The 17,814-nt window shown below is 41.6% G+C and overlaps 1 protein-coding gene across 12 annotated transcripts in view; it reads left to right on the top strand.

The window, feature by feature from the left end:
• Positions 1-17,814, top strand: part of SHOC1 (shortage in chiasmata 1) — a 250,942-nt gene that overhangs the window by 219,213 nt on the left and 13,915 nt on the right. For 10 of the 12 annotated variants that reach the window (XM_082204533.1, XM_082204532.1, XM_082204529.1 and 7 more), the window contains 12 exons: positions 3,637-3,809; positions 4,438-4,618; positions 4,921-5,032; positions 6,372-6,468; positions 6,641-6,745; positions 8,119-8,508; positions 8,692-8,796; positions 9,702-10,091; positions 10,358-10,825; positions 14,238-14,369; positions 15,625-15,801; positions 16,550-16,657. In XM_082204533.1, the coding sequence (XP_082060659.1) occupies positions 3,637-3,809; positions 4,438-4,618; positions 4,921-5,032; positions 6,372-6,468; positions 6,641-6,745; positions 8,119-8,508; positions 8,692-8,796; positions 9,702-10,091; positions 10,358-10,825; positions 14,238-14,369; positions 15,625-15,801; positions 16,550-16,657 (2,438 nt within the window). The remainder of the gene's footprint in view (positions 1-3,636; positions 3,810-4,437; positions 4,619-4,920; positions 5,033-6,371; positions 6,469-6,640; positions 6,746-8,118; positions 8,509-8,691; positions 8,797-9,701; positions 10,092-10,357; positions 10,826-14,237; positions 14,370-15,624; positions 15,802-16,549; positions 16,658-17,814) is intronic. The other 2 variants (XM_082204537.1, XM_082204531.1) reach the window with 2 other exon arrangements.

Genomic DNA, 17,814 nt, shown 5'->3' with positions numbered 1-17,814 from the left:
GAGCATGATTTCTGTTCTCATCCTGAAGCAAAGTTCTTAACCTGAAGCACTATTTCTGGGTTAGCAGAGTCTGTAACCTGAAGGGTATATAAACTGAAGCGTATGTAACCCGAGGTACCACTGTAAATATGTTTAAGATGGGATGCATGGGCTTTAAAAACAGAGTCAACATTACTGCATATCTTGTATGTTTTAAAGTAATGGACCTTGAGCTGTGCAGTATGTGTTCACTGTTCTGGAGGTTGACTACAGTGTACCATCTGCAAAATGCAGATAATATATGACATCTGCTTTTCAAGGAAAAATCAGTTTGAAGTCCATCTTGTTCTTTAATTGTGCTCTGTTAATAACTGGAAAACAGAAAGCACCCCTGTTGTTAGTGTGACAATATATACAGGAGCATAATGAAAAAATACCTTTGATGCAACTGAAATTTCCTGGTGTGAAAGGCCTGGTCCTGCAGTTTTCAACTAAACCACATTCTGTGAAAGACTAGATGAGTTTCTGCGCTCTTTAAGAAAAACTAATCACTTTCACAAACTGTTAAATGCCAAGGCCAATTCAAGACAGCTTGGTGTCTTAAGCAGAGCCAAAAGTGCAATTGATTCTTAATGGACCTACTGTAATTTCAATGGGTGGACACAAAGCAAAACCTAGTTGAATACCACCCATAACCTTAATCTCAGCATCATGGGTTCGAGCTCCACGTTGGGTGAAAAAAATGCTGCATTGCAGGCGGTTGGACTAGATGACCCTTGTGGTCCCTGTGATTAATTTCAGTGACTCTAATCTGAGTTGAATGCCATCCCATATAGGGAACTTGGACAGCAATAATTTGTTTGTTTGCTTGTTTATTGCATTTATATCCCAAATTTTCCTCTAAGAAATTCAAGGTGGTCTACATGGCTCTACACTTCCTCATTTAATCCCCACAACAACCCCCTCCATACACACACAGAAGGCAGGATGAGGTAGATAAAAGTGTGAGGAAGAAATAAACCAGGTTGGCTCCTCCTCCTCATTCATCACATTTGTCTTCCTGCAGTCCTGTCCTTCATGTGCATAAGGACTGAACTATATCCTGTTTTGCTGCTTTGCACTGTTTTCCTCGAGAATTTATATCATAAGTTTTCCACAGAATTTTGTACAAAGAAAGCAAACCAAAACCAATGTACATTCTCTTATGTTATAGTATAGTCCAAAAAATAAAGTGAGACACCACAGAAGTAAACAACATTATTATTATTATTATTATTATTATTATTATTATTATTATTATTATTATTATTATTATCATCATCATTTACCCACCCTTCACCCTAATGTCCTAGAGCACATTACAACATTAAAACAGTTTAAAACAATTCCACAGGTTGACTTTGTTCAGTGAAATATAATGAAGATATATTTAATGAATGAAATGAAGTTTTCTGAGATGGGGGACAGAATCTTAATCAGTATGTTAAAATTACATTACAGAAAGGTGCATTAGGGGTTATCCAACTTTGTCATTCATGAAAAAGCCTTTTTATGTCTTCAGGTTGATACCTTTTAGTTTGATATATGAGAGACATGTTATTTTATAACATTCACATAAGAGTCAGTTAATGCTTTTCATAGGATGACCTTGTTCCTTTTGTCTCCTGCATTTAGTTAATTCTAGAGATTGTATTGACTTTCTGCTGACACTATTGTTATAAAGCCAAGAGTTTACTCAGAGAGCCAAGTAAATTAAGTTTCAGACATACAGTGATAGAAACAGGCAAAGTCAGTAAAAGAGGGCAACTTTAAAAGGAAGAGGCGTAGTCTTTAGATCAGATTCTTAATTTAGAAAGCGCAGAGGCAGAAAGGCACATTAAGTCATCACTACTGTGGCCCCATTCTGTGCTGTGGGGTTATGAGACACATACATTTTTCCTCTTCAGCAATTTGTCATTGGTCTAATGTCCTTAAAATAACTATGGACAATGACTTAATTCTATCTTCTTGCTGTGTGTCACCTGCAGTCTCTACTAGCACAAGCCTCAATGAATGATACAGTCGTTGCAATAAAAGCCTGTGCTATGCATGAACAAAGGGGACGCAGGTGGCGCTGTGGGTAAAAGCCTCAGCGCCTAGGGCTTGCCGATTGAAATGTCGGCGGTTCGAATCCCTGCAGCGGGGTGCGCTCCCGTCGTTCGGTCCCAGCGCCTGCCAACCTAGCAGTTCGAAAGCACCCCCGGGTGCAAGTAGATAAATAGGGACCGCTTACAAGCGTTTCCGTGTGCGGCTCTGGTTCGCCAGAGCAGCGATGTCACGCTGGCCACGTGACCCGGAAGTGTCTTCGGACAGCGCTGGCCCCCGGCCTCTTGAGTGAGATGGGCGCACAACCCTAGAGTCTGGCAAGACTGGCCCGTACCGGCAGGGGTACCTTTACCTTTATGCATGAACAAAGGAAATCTTACCCTTCTCTGAAATACACATCCTAGGTGGAACCACTATTTCCCCCTTGCACCTTTCTCTGGACTAAGGCCATGGGAACATCCCTAGCAGTAAGATGAGGTAAAGGGACCCCTGACTATTAGGTCCAGTTGTGATCGACTCTGGGGTTGCAGCGCTCATCTCGCTTTATTTGCCAAGGGAGCCGGCGTCCAGCTTCCGGGTCATGTGGCCAGCATGATTAAGCCGCTTCTGGTGAACCAGAGCAGCGCACGGAAACGCCGTTTACCTTCCCGCCAGAGTGGTACCTATTTATCTACTTGCACTTTGATGTGCTTTCAAACTGCTAGGTTGGCAGGAGCAGGGACCAAGCAACGGGAGCTCACCCCGTCACAGGGATTCGACCTTCAGATCAGCAAGGAAACAATAAAACCATCAAAACTGGAGTACTACTGGCAACAGTCTCCAACTGCACACGGCTATTCGCAAACACAGTCAAGCTGTTGATGTGAAAGTCCCAAGTTTGTCCTGACAAGACCCCTTTCTCCCTCTAGCCCCAGCAGAAAAGAAACAGTGACCACAAAGTATTTCAGACAGCCCGCCCTCTCCTCCTCCCACCAGGTTCCCATATCCTGAGTGGAAAAAGGGAAAGCTTATATTTATGATAGCTCTCCTTCTGGATGTCTCAAGGCAGGAACCTAACAAGGACCTCTTGACAACTGATCAGCTTGCTGCCTACCAGAAAAACCCCATAATTGGTGTCTTATTATCACAAGTGACCATGCACAAGGTTACAGTCGTTTTTCCTGTATGTCTCTAGATAGAGGCTTTTTTGGCTATTGAGATAATGCCTAGGCCAGTGGTGGCCAAACTTGGCCCTCCAGCTGTTTTGGGACTACAATTCCCACCATCCCTGACCACTGGTCCTGTTAGCTAGGGATGATGGGAGTTGTAGTCCAAAAACAGCTGGAGGGCCAAGTTTGGCCATACCTGGCCTACTCAGAAGGACTATCAGAGCCCCCCTTCTACTAGTTAAGACCAAGTGACCTTATGTGAAATTACTATGCTGCAACATGGAACATGTGATTAGTGCAGCAGCACATGACAAGTGTTTGGGTCCCAGCCCCTTCTGTAGCAGGCCATAGTAGCTGATCAGTATGGATATACCGTATATATATTTTTCCATCAACAAGAAAGTATTAACTTTCCACTTTTCAGGAAACCCACTTCAAGCACTCTCTTCCATGTCCATAATGAAGATATTGAAATTGTTCCAAGTTCAAATCCTGGTTCGCCTTTTGACATAGAAGATGCTTATGTGCTTATGAAGAATGAAGACAGTTATTTAAATCCTAAATATGCTCCAGTGGAACTTGAAGAGCCGGAAGAAGGTAAATGAGCATTCTGTACTTCACATTTGAAATACTGCGTTTTTTCGACTATAAGACACCCCCATGTATAAGACGCCCCCTATTTTGGGGGGACTCAGATTAAGAAAACGGGGAGAGATGGCCCAGAGTATAAGGTGCTCCCTAATTTTTGACATTATTTTTTTAGGGAAAAAGCCTAGTCTTATACATGGAAAAATATGGTAATTATCAATACAGTGCTATCTGTTGCAGAAATGTGAAAATTGCACATGCCAGAGAACCTGCTCGCCCATGTGTTATATATCAGTTACTATGTGGCTAAAAAACCGTGGAGCTACCTGTCTCGAAAGCTACTGCTGTTGTGTAACTTGCCTTCTCTTTTGCACACCTCCCCTGCCCTGATTTCATGCAAATCCAGGGTTGTGGTGAGACAGTCAAAAGTCTCTGGTGGGGGCTGCACTCTGACTTTATGCAAATCCAGGTATGTGATGTGGCGCTACAAATCCTACAATGGGGGCTTCGCAATGATGAACTAGTGCAAATGCAGTATAGAGAGATATAGATTTCTAAGACACTTTTCAGGATATGAATTGATCTGCAAAGGTATCTCATTACTTACTATTGTATATTTATTTCCATTTCTAAAAAGGTTTTTATATTGAAAATGAATTTGTTTCGATGGACTATTTAGCCCAATATGCTAAACATCTACCTACCCCGCATATGCTCTTGAGCCGAATAAACAAATTCCATGTACAGAAACCTTTCAGTGTACAGGAACCCCTTTTAAATTTTCAAGGAGATAAGATAACGGAAGAGGACATCTTCAGGTACTATGTAACTAGATGTTGTGCAATAGGTGATATACATGATTAATATCTGGCCACAAATAATTTTTGTGCACATTTTTATTATTACTGATTTTGATCTTTTTAAACTAAGCTCTGACTTACATAAGCTTAATTTTATCTCATTGATCTTTCCACCCTTAATTCACCAACTTTTATAAAACTGCCAAGAACAAACTGGTTTTGCATGCTTATCTGGTTTTGTAAGGGGGGAAATGTGTATGTGTTATTTAGTTGTAAAACAGAAAACTAAAAGGCATTTACTTGTGCTTTGATTTTAAAAGAGAGTGTTTTGCTTTCAAAATGAATGTGACATCTGAAATGAATGTGAAATCTGAAGCAAAAGGGAAAGTACACCAGGACAATTTTGGTAAAGTTTCCTTAAAGAATGAGGAGGTATGTAAGTTACTTTATTTAATCAATGGCGTGTTTATCATCCTTATCAAACTGCTATGCAATGATTTTGAAATTTACTCATGCAAACTATTTTAAAGTCATTTGCCATGCTTCCAAAGATACCTTGTTTATATATGGCTTCTGCCTGCCTTTCATTTACCTTAGATAATAAAAAGGTTGCATTGATAGAGTAGTAGAAGAGTAGTTTATAAAATCCTATGTGCTCACATATGCTAAAGCTGGGTGTGCAGCCAGAAGCTGGTGATAATGTTGAGCTTCACAGCATATAAAGCAGAGGTAAGGAACTTTTTCATCCTGGTGGATAGGATCCTGTGTTCCTTCATCCCTAAGGTGGCGTTGAATCAGCTACACTCCTCAGTTGCCTACTGGAAACTCTGGAGTGAAGCCAATCCCAGTGGGGCATGAAGTCTCAGCTGATCAGCACTGACATTAGGCCCTGGTTTTGGTGGGGGTTGGCCACACTCTGTAGTTACCTAATCCAAACAGAGCTTGCATTTGTTGCAAAATTTAAAAGCTGCTGGCACAAGTCCCACTTGCTAAGGGACAATCTAGGTTGACTTTTAAGATTGTTTGCAGCTGTGTCTTTACCTGGCCAATATGGGATGCCATAAATGGTGTGAGATGTAGGATGTGTGGATGTTGCTAGGGAGGAAACGACCTTGAAGGCCAAATTAGGACCCCTGATTAGGCCTGCAGTCCAAGGCTGAAGGGAGGGGTTAAATCCTGCATTAGGTGCATGTGACTGTTCCCAACAGGGAAAAGGCTCGCGCAAACCAAAGCAAGCAAGATTTCATCCCCACTCATCCAGTTCAGTTTAAGCAGCCCAGCATTCCTGTTGGAGCTCTTGACAATTGGGACTTAAAAGGAGAGCATATCCTGATGTCATAGTGATGTCAGATGATTAACAAGTAGGTGATTCTACCCACCAGTTATATTTTGCCTGCCAGTGAATGAGGAAATAGTGATCTGGGCTACAGGCCAGGAAAGGTTTTCTACCCCTGAACTACGCCACTTTTCCTGGTCAATTGGCACCCATTAAAGGTACTGAGATCTATGTGCTGAGGCTATTAGATTTGTTTTACTTCTGTGGTAAAACTAATAAGTGATGCTTTTATATTGAGGTCCATGGGGTCACGAAGAGTCGGACACGACTAAACGACTAAACAACAACAACAACTATATAACACTATTAAATAATTTTATACTTATCCAAGATTCTTTTAAAAATACTTTGCTAGTTCAAATATAAAACTCTCCAAGCTGCTTTGAGAAATATTATGTATGAAATAACTGTTTCAGATTTTTTTAATCTATCTAGACAAATAGTGAGAATCTCACATGCTTGGAGCTAATCTCTTCAGAAATTCAGGAAATTATAGGAAATGAAAATGAGAATCTTAAAATAACCAGCGAAGGTAAGGATACAGAAAATGGTCTTCTAGCCCTAGTTCTTGGGTTTGATATTGCCTAGTTTCATTATTTTGTTGCTGGTCATTTTAACTGGTGAAAACAAAATAATCAATTCTCATTCTTTGTATTCTACAGAGAAAGACAATTCTTTCAATTTCATGATAATGTCTTTTTCAGACCTTGAGGTGAAAATTACTCCTGAGACAGAGAATTTGGAATCTTGTCCCCCACAAGAACTTTGTGCCAGTCAGAGCAGAAGTGTACTGGAACTCAGCAGGCCAGGTAGGACTTTCTAGACAGGCAAATCTGAGACCACTGAGATATTTTGGAGAATAGCTATAGATCTATAACAGGGACGTCCAACTCCCAAGAGACTGCAATGTGACATCCCTAATCTATACTATACCTATATCTATAGTACATCTGAAGGACCGCCTGCACCCCCTTCATTCAGCCCAAACACTGAGGTCCAATTCCAAGGGCCTTCTGGCAGTTTCCTCACTGTGAGAAGTGAGGCTACAGGGAACCATGCAGAGGGCCTTCTCGGTAGTGGTGCCCATCAAATGTCAAGGAAATAAACAACTGACTTTTAGAAGATATCTGAAGGCAGCCCTGTACCAGGAAGTTTTTAATGGTTTGTGTTTTAGAATTTTATATAAGTGGTACCTCGGGTTAAGTACTTAATTCGTTCCAGAGGTCGGTTCGTAACCTGAAACTGTTCTTAACCTGAAGACCACTTTAGCTAATGGGGCCTTCTGCTGCCGCCACGCCACCGGAGCATGATTTCTGTTCTCATCCTGAAGCAAAGTTCTTAACCCGAGGTACTATTTCTGGGTTATTGGAGTCTGTAACCAGAAGCGTATTTAACCTGAAGCATCTGTATCCCGAGGTACCACTGTATATGCTGTAAGCCACCCAGAGTGGCTGGGGAAACCCAGCCAGATGGGCAGGGTATAAATAATAAAAATATTATTATTATTATTATCTTCTTTTATTTTTGCATTCTGAATATCTGAAGTAGGGTTGACAGAGAAATGTAATTTAGAAATCTCTGGAGCTCTGCATGTGGAACTCTAAGGCTTCATATAAATGTAACTATAAATAGTGATTGTTCTCAGATATTTTTTGTTCCTGCTGCAGAGTGATCTTAGCTTCTCTTCAGATTTTGCAAGGGAGAGAGCAGGTCTTCCAGGACTCATAACAAAGATGGTTTTTATATATCTTTGCCTTTATTTTAAAATGTGCATTCTTTCCCTTAATACCTTTTTTGGCTGTGGCTCCGATCTGGTGGAACGCTCTGTCACAAGAGACTAGGGCCCTGCGGAACTTGACATCTTTCTGCAGGGCCTGCAAGACAGAGCTGTTCCACCAGGCCTTTGGCTAGGGCACAGCCTCACTCCCTCCTTTGGCAATCTTCACAGAACTCTAGCCCAATGGTTGCCATCAATTTGATTTGAATTAGTTTTATAATGAAATGATTTTAGAATGTTGTATCATTTTATTGTTGTTAGCCGCCCTGAGCCCAGCTTCGGCTGGGGAGGGCGGGATATAAATAAAATAATTATTATTATTATTATTATTATTATTATTATTATTATTATTATTATTCTCTTGTAGAAATTAATGCGAAATGCATGTTTTCCCATTTTTCACAGAGCATCAGACTTCCGTACCTAAATGTCAACAGCTTTCAGCTATAGAATTTCAACCCGACTACTTGCAAAGAGGTAACACCCCCATGGGTGAGACAGCCAAGGGAAATTCCCCCTTGGCTGGTGACCATGTGGGTCTGGCTGGCCAGAAAGGAGGCAGAGAGCAAAGATCCACAACTGACGCCCACCAGGGAAGCGGTGAGCGTCCATTGTCTGCACATGAAGACATATTGGAGTTCAGCCACCTGGAAAAAGATGACTGCACTAATTTAACAGAAACTTGTGCTAGACCATGTGTTTTAGAAGAATTGAACACAGATTTAAGCGCTGGAGACGAGGTTCTTCATGCCAGTGTAGAAGTGGTCTCAAAAATGTCTACCTCTCAGATGGACAGTGAGTAATGGGCATTTTGTGAGCTGTTGTTTTTTTCCCCACAGAATGAAATGACAAAAAAATTGGCTTAATAGACAGTCTTACGTTTTGTAGTTGATAGTAAAAACAAAATAATCAATTTTCATTCTTTGTATTCTACAGAGAAAGACAATTCTTTCAATTTCATGATAATGTCTTTTTCAGACCTTGAAGTGAAAATTACTCCTGAGACAGAGAATTTGGAATCTTGTCCCCCACAAGAACTTTGTGCCAGTCAGAGCAGAAGTGTACTGGAACTCAGCAGGCCAGGTAGGACTTTCTAGACAGGCAAATCTGAGACGGCTGAGATATTTTGGAGAATAGCTATAGATCTATAATTCGGACGCCCAACTCCCAAGAGACTGCAACCTTCTCACAGAATAAAAAACTGGCAGTGATGTACCCCGGGGGGGGGGGGAGGGCGGGCGGGGAGAAAGATCAGGTCAAAGTTGTTGAGCTTTTTTTTAGGGAGGAAAGTAAAAGGTGTTCACAAACTTGCTTTCAAAGTTGGACATCCCTGATCTATAGTATACCTATATCTATAGTACATCTGAAGGACCGCCTGAACCCCTTCGTTCAGCCCAGACACTGAGGTCCAATTCCAAGGGCCTTCTGGCAGTTTCCTCACTGTGAGAAGTGAGGCTACAGGGAACCATGCAGAGGGCCTTCTCGGTAGTGGTGCCCACCCTGTTGAACATCCACCCATCAAATGTCAAGGAAATAAACAACTATCTGACTTGTAGAAGACATCTGAAGGCAGCCCTGTACCAGGAAGTTTTTAATGTCTGGTGTTCAGTCACCCGGATAAATATGACTGCATTAATTTAACAGAAACTTGTGCTAGACCATGTATCTTAGAAGACCATGTATTTTTGCATTCTGAATATCTGAAGGGGGGGTTGACAGAGAATTGTAATTTAGAAATCTCTGGAGCTCTGCCTGTGGAACTCTAAGGCTTCATATAAATGTAATTATAAATAGTGATTGTTCTCAGATATTTTTTGTTCCTGCTGCAGAGTGATCTTAGCAAGGGAGAGAGCAGGTCTTCCAGGACTCACAGCAAAGATGGTTTTTGTATACCTTTGCCTTTATTTTAAAATGTGCATTCTTTCCCTTAATACCTTTCTCCTCTTGTAGGAATTAATGCGAAATGCATGTTTTCCCCTTTTTCACAGAGCATCAGACTTCCGTACCTAAATGTCAACAGCTTTCAGCTACAGAATTTCAACCCGGCTACTTGCAAGGAGGTAACACCCCCATGGGTGAGATGGCCGAGGGAAATTCCCCCTTGGCTGGTGACCATGTGGGTCTGGCTGGCCAGGAAGGAGGCAGAGAGCAAAGGTCCACAACCGACGCCCACCGGGGAAGCAGTGAGCGTCCACTGTCTGCACATGAAGACATATTGCAGTTCAGCCACCTGGAAAAAGATGACTGCACTAATGTAACAGAAACTTGTGCCAGACCATGTGTTTTAGAAGAATTGAACACAGATTTAAGCGCTGGAGACGAGGTTCTTCATACCAATGTAGAAGTGGTCTCAAAAATGTCTACCTCTCAGATGGACAGTAAGTATTGGGCATTTTGTCAGGTGTTGTCCCCCCCCCCGAATGAAATGACAAAAAAAATTGGCTTAATAGACAGTCTTACGTTTTGTAGTTGATAGTAGCAGGCAACAGGGCTGGCATCCATGGGGATGTTGGGTACAGGACTGGTGCTTGCCTACATTGGTTGTTGAAGCACAGTTGAATGAACATCTGGATAGAGTTACAGATACAAAATATGGGAAACACGGAGAAAACCTTTATATATATATATATATTCTTCTTTTTAGAATGCCTTGAAGAGACAAGTTCCTTTGCTAACAATAGAATGGAGTCTTCTAGTGTCCCTGATTGTAATGGAACAAAAGGTTCTTGTTTGTCTCCTCAAAAGAAAGAGAGACTTCTTCCAATGCTCTTGGAGCCTGTATCAGGGGTCGATCTACAGCACACAACATCTTCTGAAGGTGACAACAGTGCACCTACTGAGAAAATCAGAAAAATGAAACCACAGACTGAGACAAGAAAACCAGGGCATTTTGGAAACCCAGAAGAAGAAAATGATCAAGTCCAACTTGTCAGTTACAAGGAGGCATCTACTGACGCAAAGAATGCATTAGGAAATAACATGCCTGATGGATTTGATCTGCCTAGGAAATGTAGAGATGATTTTGACCTTTTGAGCAACTTTATCATGCTGAGGTCTCAACATATGATCATGCAAAACGAGGAACCAAACAATGTGGATATTCAAGCAGAAGGTAGCTTAAGGCAGTGATCCGAAGGTTTTGGGCTGGAGGGGGGACCAAGGTGGTTTAATCACCTCATTCAACACCTTGCAAGGCTCTAATGGCAGAGCAAAATTAGGTGGGGAGAATGTTCCTCCACTGGTTTCTGGAATTCAAAAATACTTTTTAACAACTTTCCTTCCCATTGTTTCCAAGGGAAGAAAAGACTGAGGGGCAGACTTAGACACACTCAGAAGTGTTTCTAAATTTTCACCTGCCTTGGGAACATGACAAGTGACCCAGCGACTTTAGGGTGCCTGACTCCTCCTGGCATTTTCCCTTTGGGAGGGTCAGACAACCTGTCCCAATGGGAGAGAGAGACTCCCAACCTTCTCTGATGCTAATGCTCTTTCTCTGTCCGATGGGCAGATCTGATCTGTTCTGTGACCCCCTGGGATGCCCTTCCAAGTAGCATAGGATTGCACCCAAAGTGCTCTTTCACAGAAGCCATACTTGACATAATTCTAGGTTTTACATCTTTTCCATCAACTGAGAAGTTAGTATATTTCTACAGAAGAAGAAATAATTAAGCAGCAATCCTATAGCCACTTATCTGGGGTGTACTTTTGAGTTGGAAAGGATTGCATTTTTACATAGCATACACTCTCTATTTTTCCTTTAGCTCCTCTTTTCCCAAAAAAGTTGCCCTGGGTTGAAAAGCCACTGTAAAAATTGAGCTTTCTAATCAAGAATAATTACATTTTCCCCCTCCAAGTTTTAAAAATATTTTCATTTATTCAAACTTAGCAAAGTTAAGCATCCTTTATCTAATAAAGCTACATCTGGGTATAGCCTGTGTGAGCCAGCATATTCAGAAAGAGACATACAGTAATTGGAGGCAGATACCACTTAGGGCATATCTACACTACAGACCTAAACAGCCAATCCCTCGCCAGAGGAAACCCTTCAAGCTCTAGTTCTATTTGGAGGCAGGGGAATTAGGGGTCTCTAACAGAATTCTCAGTACCCCAGCAAAACTACAATCTCTGGGAGTCTTTTAGGGGGTGGGGGCAGGCTAGTAGCCATGAGAGTTATTCTGATATTATCCTGTACGACTTCTTGCTGTGTGCCTGTGTTGGGAAACCACAACCAACCACAACTTTCAGTGGCATGCACACCAAATGAAAAAGCTGTGCATGTGATTATCACATCTCATCACTTAAATGTGGGTCACACGTCACTTCCAGTATGAAAGTGTCTTAAAATAATACTTTTTTGAAAGGGGTGCAATGCAGTCTCTGCCCTATATCTGTCGTTGTTGGGCACAGTCGTGCCGTTCTGACTGGATCTTGTGGGAAAGCAATTAATGAATAATAATAATAATAAATGAATAAGGCCTTTCACCTTTAATAACTTACAGTTTGCTTCCCTTTAATGATTTGCAAGAATATGCTGCCTGAAGCAGCCTGCCTCACTTAGTCTAATGGCAGAGTCAATCCTGCCCTCAGCAGCAGGTTGGGTGTGCATTCCCATTCAGATTATTCTGATGCAAGCCTGAAATTTCTCCATTGATCTCCTCACCACCACACTTAATTCCCATTAATCACAGCTTCAGCGATTAGCCCAGCTAATAACCTTATCATATGACTGGAGTGGACTGGCTTATAAGTGCATTGGGCATGATGCACCAGTTGTGACAGCGCATGCTTTACAGGAATTTGTAACAGTTGATTCCACAGAATAGTGAGTTCGGGAACTTGAGCTGGATCATAAGATCTCTTACTGTGTCATTACAAGCCGCAAGGAAAGTAGGCAAGGCATTATGATAGCATAGAGTTGCACTAATCCTGTTTTTTCTTTGCATCAAAAGGCTCTGGTGCAATGCCATATCCATCCTACTCTTTCCTGCCCTGTGGAGCCTTCTCTGAAACACCCTAACAAATAACACTGGCATAGACTAATTCCTGTTATTAGGTGTTGTCCTGCCTAGATGATAAGATAAATGAGTGTATATAAAAGTGTAAAGGGAGATTGCTCACAAAATGCTAACTACCTCTTTGTGACCTAGTTTGAAAGTGGGATTAGTTAAGTATGTGTGCACATATGCCATTTTAATTAAGATCTGTTAACATTCAGAATCAATTACCATATTGCACTTTCATTATCTTGTTTTCCTGCCTTTTAAAACATCATTAAATGCAGAGTCACAGGAACTGATGACCTCTGTTCTATGCATACCAGAGTGGAACATCTGTACTTGGTTACTGCATTACCACCTAGCGAGCTCAAGCTGAAGCAACATCTGCATATTGATTGCTGCCATTGTATCAATGTTTTAGGGCTTCTTAAGATGTTAAAGACAGGGATGCGGGTGGTGCTGTGGTTTAAACCACAGAGCCTAGGGGTCATAGGCGCCGACTCCATGGGGCCTGAGGGGGCCCGAGCCCCCTCAAAAATTCGTTTGGGGGGCTCTGCCCCCCCAATAATCTCGGGCGCCCCTCCAGCAGAGCGCCACCGCCGCCCCTCCCCCAGCCCAAAATGCACAGGGTCGGGCTGCATGCCTCCTGCCCTCCCTCCCGAGCAAAAGCTCCACCCAATTTCCTTCGGAGCTGATTAATAGGCGCAGCACGCTCTCCCCTATTCGCTCACGAGGAGGCGGCGCCACTTTATCTGCATATTCATGAGCTTATTTATTATTCATGAGCTTTCGCGGGCTCCCCCAATATTTTTTATAAGTCGGCACCCCTGCTAGGGGTTGCCGATCAGAAGGTCGGCGGTTTGAATCTCCGCGACCGGGTGAGCTCCCATTGTTTAGTCCCAGCTCCTGCCCACCTAGCAGTTCGAAAACATGTCAAGTGCAAGTAGATAAATAGGTACCACTCCGGCAGGAAGGTAAACGGCGTTTCCGTGTGCTGCTCTGGTTCGCCAGAAGCGGCTTAGTCATGCTGGTCACATGACCTGAAAGCTGTCTGCAGACAAACGCCGGCTCCCTTGGCCTATAGAGTGAAATGAGCGCTGCAACCCCAGAGTCGTCCACAACTGGACCTAACGGTCAGGGGTACCTTTACCTTTAAGATGTTAAAACCTTCCTTACATGATAGGTGTCCTACTATATATAGTGCGTGGGGAACTTGCTGAGCGCTATCTAGTCTGTTCTTGTAGTCTGCCAGTTGGATTAGCATAGATCAGTCTGGGATTCACCATAGTCCCCATGTGGCTTTCCAGATTTAAGGTATTTTGAATCGGTTCACCTGACAACTGCACCTGGAAGTGTTCTCCAAGAGTAGGCTGTTCAGAGATTACAGTATGATTTTAACAGGAGGTGGGAGGGGAGTTGCCTTTTTGCTCAATTCCTGAATGTGAAATAGTAAAGTATTCAAGGTAAGGGATTGAATTGTCCTATAACACTTGTGGGGTTTTTTCCCCTGTTGTTGTAATTCTTAAGTTCTGGATGCTAAGGAGAAGAGCCCAACACTGGAAAACAATATCAGTCCTCTTACCCTTAACGAAGCAGTTCCTATGGAAAAGCAAACAAAGGAAAATGAAGAAATAGTTTCCATTCAGATTAAAGCATCAGGTACTGAATATTTTAAGACACCTGGTAGTTAAAAGATTCTTTTATGGGTGGTATTTATGCTGTGGTTTTCAGTGTTCCAAAGAATTAGAAGATCAACAATGGCAAGTTAAGCTTCCATGAAAAGTAGCTTGCTCATCACTACCAGTCTTTAGATACATACTTGGGTGTATTCTGCTCAGTAGGGTTGCTATATATCAGGAAGTTGTTGAGCTTTTTTTAGGAAGCGCCACCTTTTGGAAATCTCCCCGGACATCAATTCCGCCTTTGAAATCCAGGTGTGCTCCAGGAAAATACTGTTCAAGCTACTTAGGAGAAAAAAATCAGCATAGAAATGGTTCCCAGAACATAGAAAGACTGAAAACCATTGCCACACTAGTATATAATTCACATTTATGAAGCACCGTAATTGCTTGTGCTGATTAATGCTAGGAAGCTGGTGCTCCTATGTGCATATTTTATTAGACAGTCAAAAAGGCGTCATGATGGTGATGTTGTGAAAGACTTAAGAGAGAACAAAGCTTGTAGAAGGTAGAATTGCCATTTTTATGAGTTAAAAGAATATGGCTATGTGGACATAGAAAGCCCATAGAGGTGTGGATAAGCCCTTTGCTTACATGTAGCATGCGTAACCTATGACATTTTGCTGCTTGAGGCAAAGGACAAGATGGTGTGCCCCTCATGCCACCTACAGAAGCCCATCAGACTAGAAGTTGCATCTTACTTCCACACTGGCAGCAGCACAGTACACCTGCAGGCAACAGGCTCACTTAAGACTTGCAGTTGGCTATGTGGCACCAATAGCTCTGTCCTCCAACACTACTGGTGCTCTTCTATTCCCACAATCCCCTGCCTGAGGGGGCAGCTTCCCTTTGCCTAATGGTTGGGCTGGTTTTGACGCAGAGCCTGTAATATCTGCATATGTCTAAAGTGTCTGCATCTGAAGATGCAAAGTGAACTTTGGCAGTCCTGGCACAAAGATAAAGATAAAACTGAAGCAAAATATTTCTACTGTAGAATGTTTTACATTTGTTCTCTAAGAAGGTAACAATGATGCCACCTAGTGTTTATCTACAACAAAAGGCTTATTTGGAAAATACCGTATTCACTAAATACAACATTAGAAAATTTAAAAAGTCTGTGATTTAAATTCTGTATTGTGGGCTGTTAAAACATTTTGTATTCTCATCAGACTGTACATTATTTAACCATGTGCTGCCAACCTGAAGTTTTTGTGTGCGGGATTTGTTTTCTCCAGAGAGTCAATTTCAAGCATATCATATCCTTGAAGCTGCAGTGACTCCAGTTTTGAAAGAGCTCATGAGTTTTGGCATGCCTAAATGGAAATTTCGCACCCTTAATTTTGACACCACCAGATATTTTTTAAAACAGCAGGAGAAAGTGATCAGTGATGCTTTTAAACAAGGTGTGACTGGTAAGGACAGATTCATGCATTGTTTATGACATTAGCAGGGTTCTTTGTATTACTCAGGGATAAATGTAATAGTTTATAACTTAGCAGACAGGGATAATTGTCCTGGCAACTATTATTCGGGGTTTCTTTCTGAGAATCTTCTACACACAATCATTTTAATTCATGGTATTAGGAACTGAATTGAAATTTCCAAGGATGCTGTAATAGCCTCTTTCTTCAGAATGGACATCATTTGTTCATTTGGCTTTTAGAGAGAATCCAAACGATGTTGCTGCTAAACTGCATCAATCTAGTGTTTTCTGTATTGTCTTTTTCACCAGATCTGGAGTAATTTTTAAGACAATTGCAGTCATATAGCTGTTCATTGTTGTTGTTTTTAAAAGTATTATAGAAATACTGCAATTGCAATAATACCAAAAAAAGATACAATTACTCTAAATGCAAGGAGGAAGCAAGTAATGAAAGCTCTTACCCACTGAGTAGGAACTGACTAATGAAAGGGGTGTATATGAAATGCCATGTGGAACCACCATTTTAATTCTTCTTCCAACTGCAGAAATGTATTGTAATGACTCAGTAGCACTAAAGAGCTCTAGTGTGGAAGCAATCTAAGGGCCTTAAATGCCTCCCATATAGAGCTGTGTCATTACAAAAAGGTAAGAAATGCTATTGCCTCATTTACCAAATAATTCTAATATTTATGGGAACACTCCTATGTAAACTGTACATTTCTGTGCCTTTTTAATAGGTATCAAAGAGGGGAGAGAGATTGCAGTATTCAAACATGCTGTTGCTCTTCATTTACTGGTAACAGTTCGAGACCTGTTATTAACATGTAACTTGAACACTGCATTAGGTTAGTTTTTTATATAAATAATAATAATAATCCTTTGTAATTTTAATAAAACACAGCATGAAAATACCTGAACACTACTGTAGATCATTGAGGCACTAGTGATGTTGTAAAAATCCATTCATATTTTATATCATTTTGTTGACAGATCTGTATGAGAATTCAGTTATTCATTATTGTTCCAATTCCTCACTTTTTAAAACATGTAAATATTTGTGGGGGTGGGGTGGGGAATTGCTGTGAAAATGTATTGAATGTAAATTCTTTTTTATTTGTTCATTAATGCTATCATGGAAAAATTATATAGGTGGTGGAAGTCTAGTTTCCTGTTATTGGGAGTAGAAATCTAGCTATCTGGAATTTGTCTTTTGCATGGATCTGTGGCCTAATCTAGCTGCTGGCAAGGATGCACAACCAGCTGGGAAGTGCCCTGGAACTGTGATTGCCTTGCCAATTACTGCTCAACTCCTCTTTGCTTGCTGTTCAGGAGGGGATAAAAGGGAGCCACCATGGGGAAGGAGAGAAAGGAGCACTTAGGGGAGCAGGTCTTCTAGTCGGAGAAAAAAGGCAATGGGAAAGGGGGGCTACAGCCGCTCAATCTCCCGAAAAAGCATCACTCCTTCAGATTGTCCAAAGATAGCAAGGACAAGCTGCTGAGAACTGTATTGGATGGGTGAGCTATAAGGTGAGGTCCCCATCTTCGCTGCAACAACTAGAGACCTGGTGAAGCTCTGGCTGTCCAATAAGTTTTGGCAATAAGTTTAGGACTTTGTTCTGAAGCTTTCTTCATTAGCCCCACATCCCAGTTCTAATGAGGGAGGGGCCTAGCACATCCTTTGCAGAGCTAGCCCTGTATCTTCTTCTAAATACGGTTCAATATCATATTCATTTCATCAGAGCATGAATTAACTTAAGGCTGTTACTCGTCACAGAGGTACTACATTTTGTCCTAGCATGGTACATTTCCCTCCTCCAAAATATTTCTAAAGGTTGAAAGGGAAGAGTTAATATACCGGTATGTTGAGTCTGGAAGATTTGGGTGAGGGTGGCTGGTTCAGCATTACAGAATGCAGCCTTTAAGGGAAACATTGGCCAATCTTTAAATTACCAGTAAAACTATCATGGGCCATAACAATGTTAAAAGTCTGTGGCAGATGCAT

The sequence above is a fragment of the Podarcis vaucheri genome (assembly GCF_965113315.1).
Source record: "Podarcis vaucheri genome assembly, chromosome: 17".
NCBI lineage: Eukaryota > Metazoa > Chordata > Lepidosauria > Squamata > Lacertidae > Podarcis > Podarcis vaucheri.
Note: the sequence above shows the minus strand (reverse complement) of the source record. Positions and strands in the feature narration are given on the sequence as shown.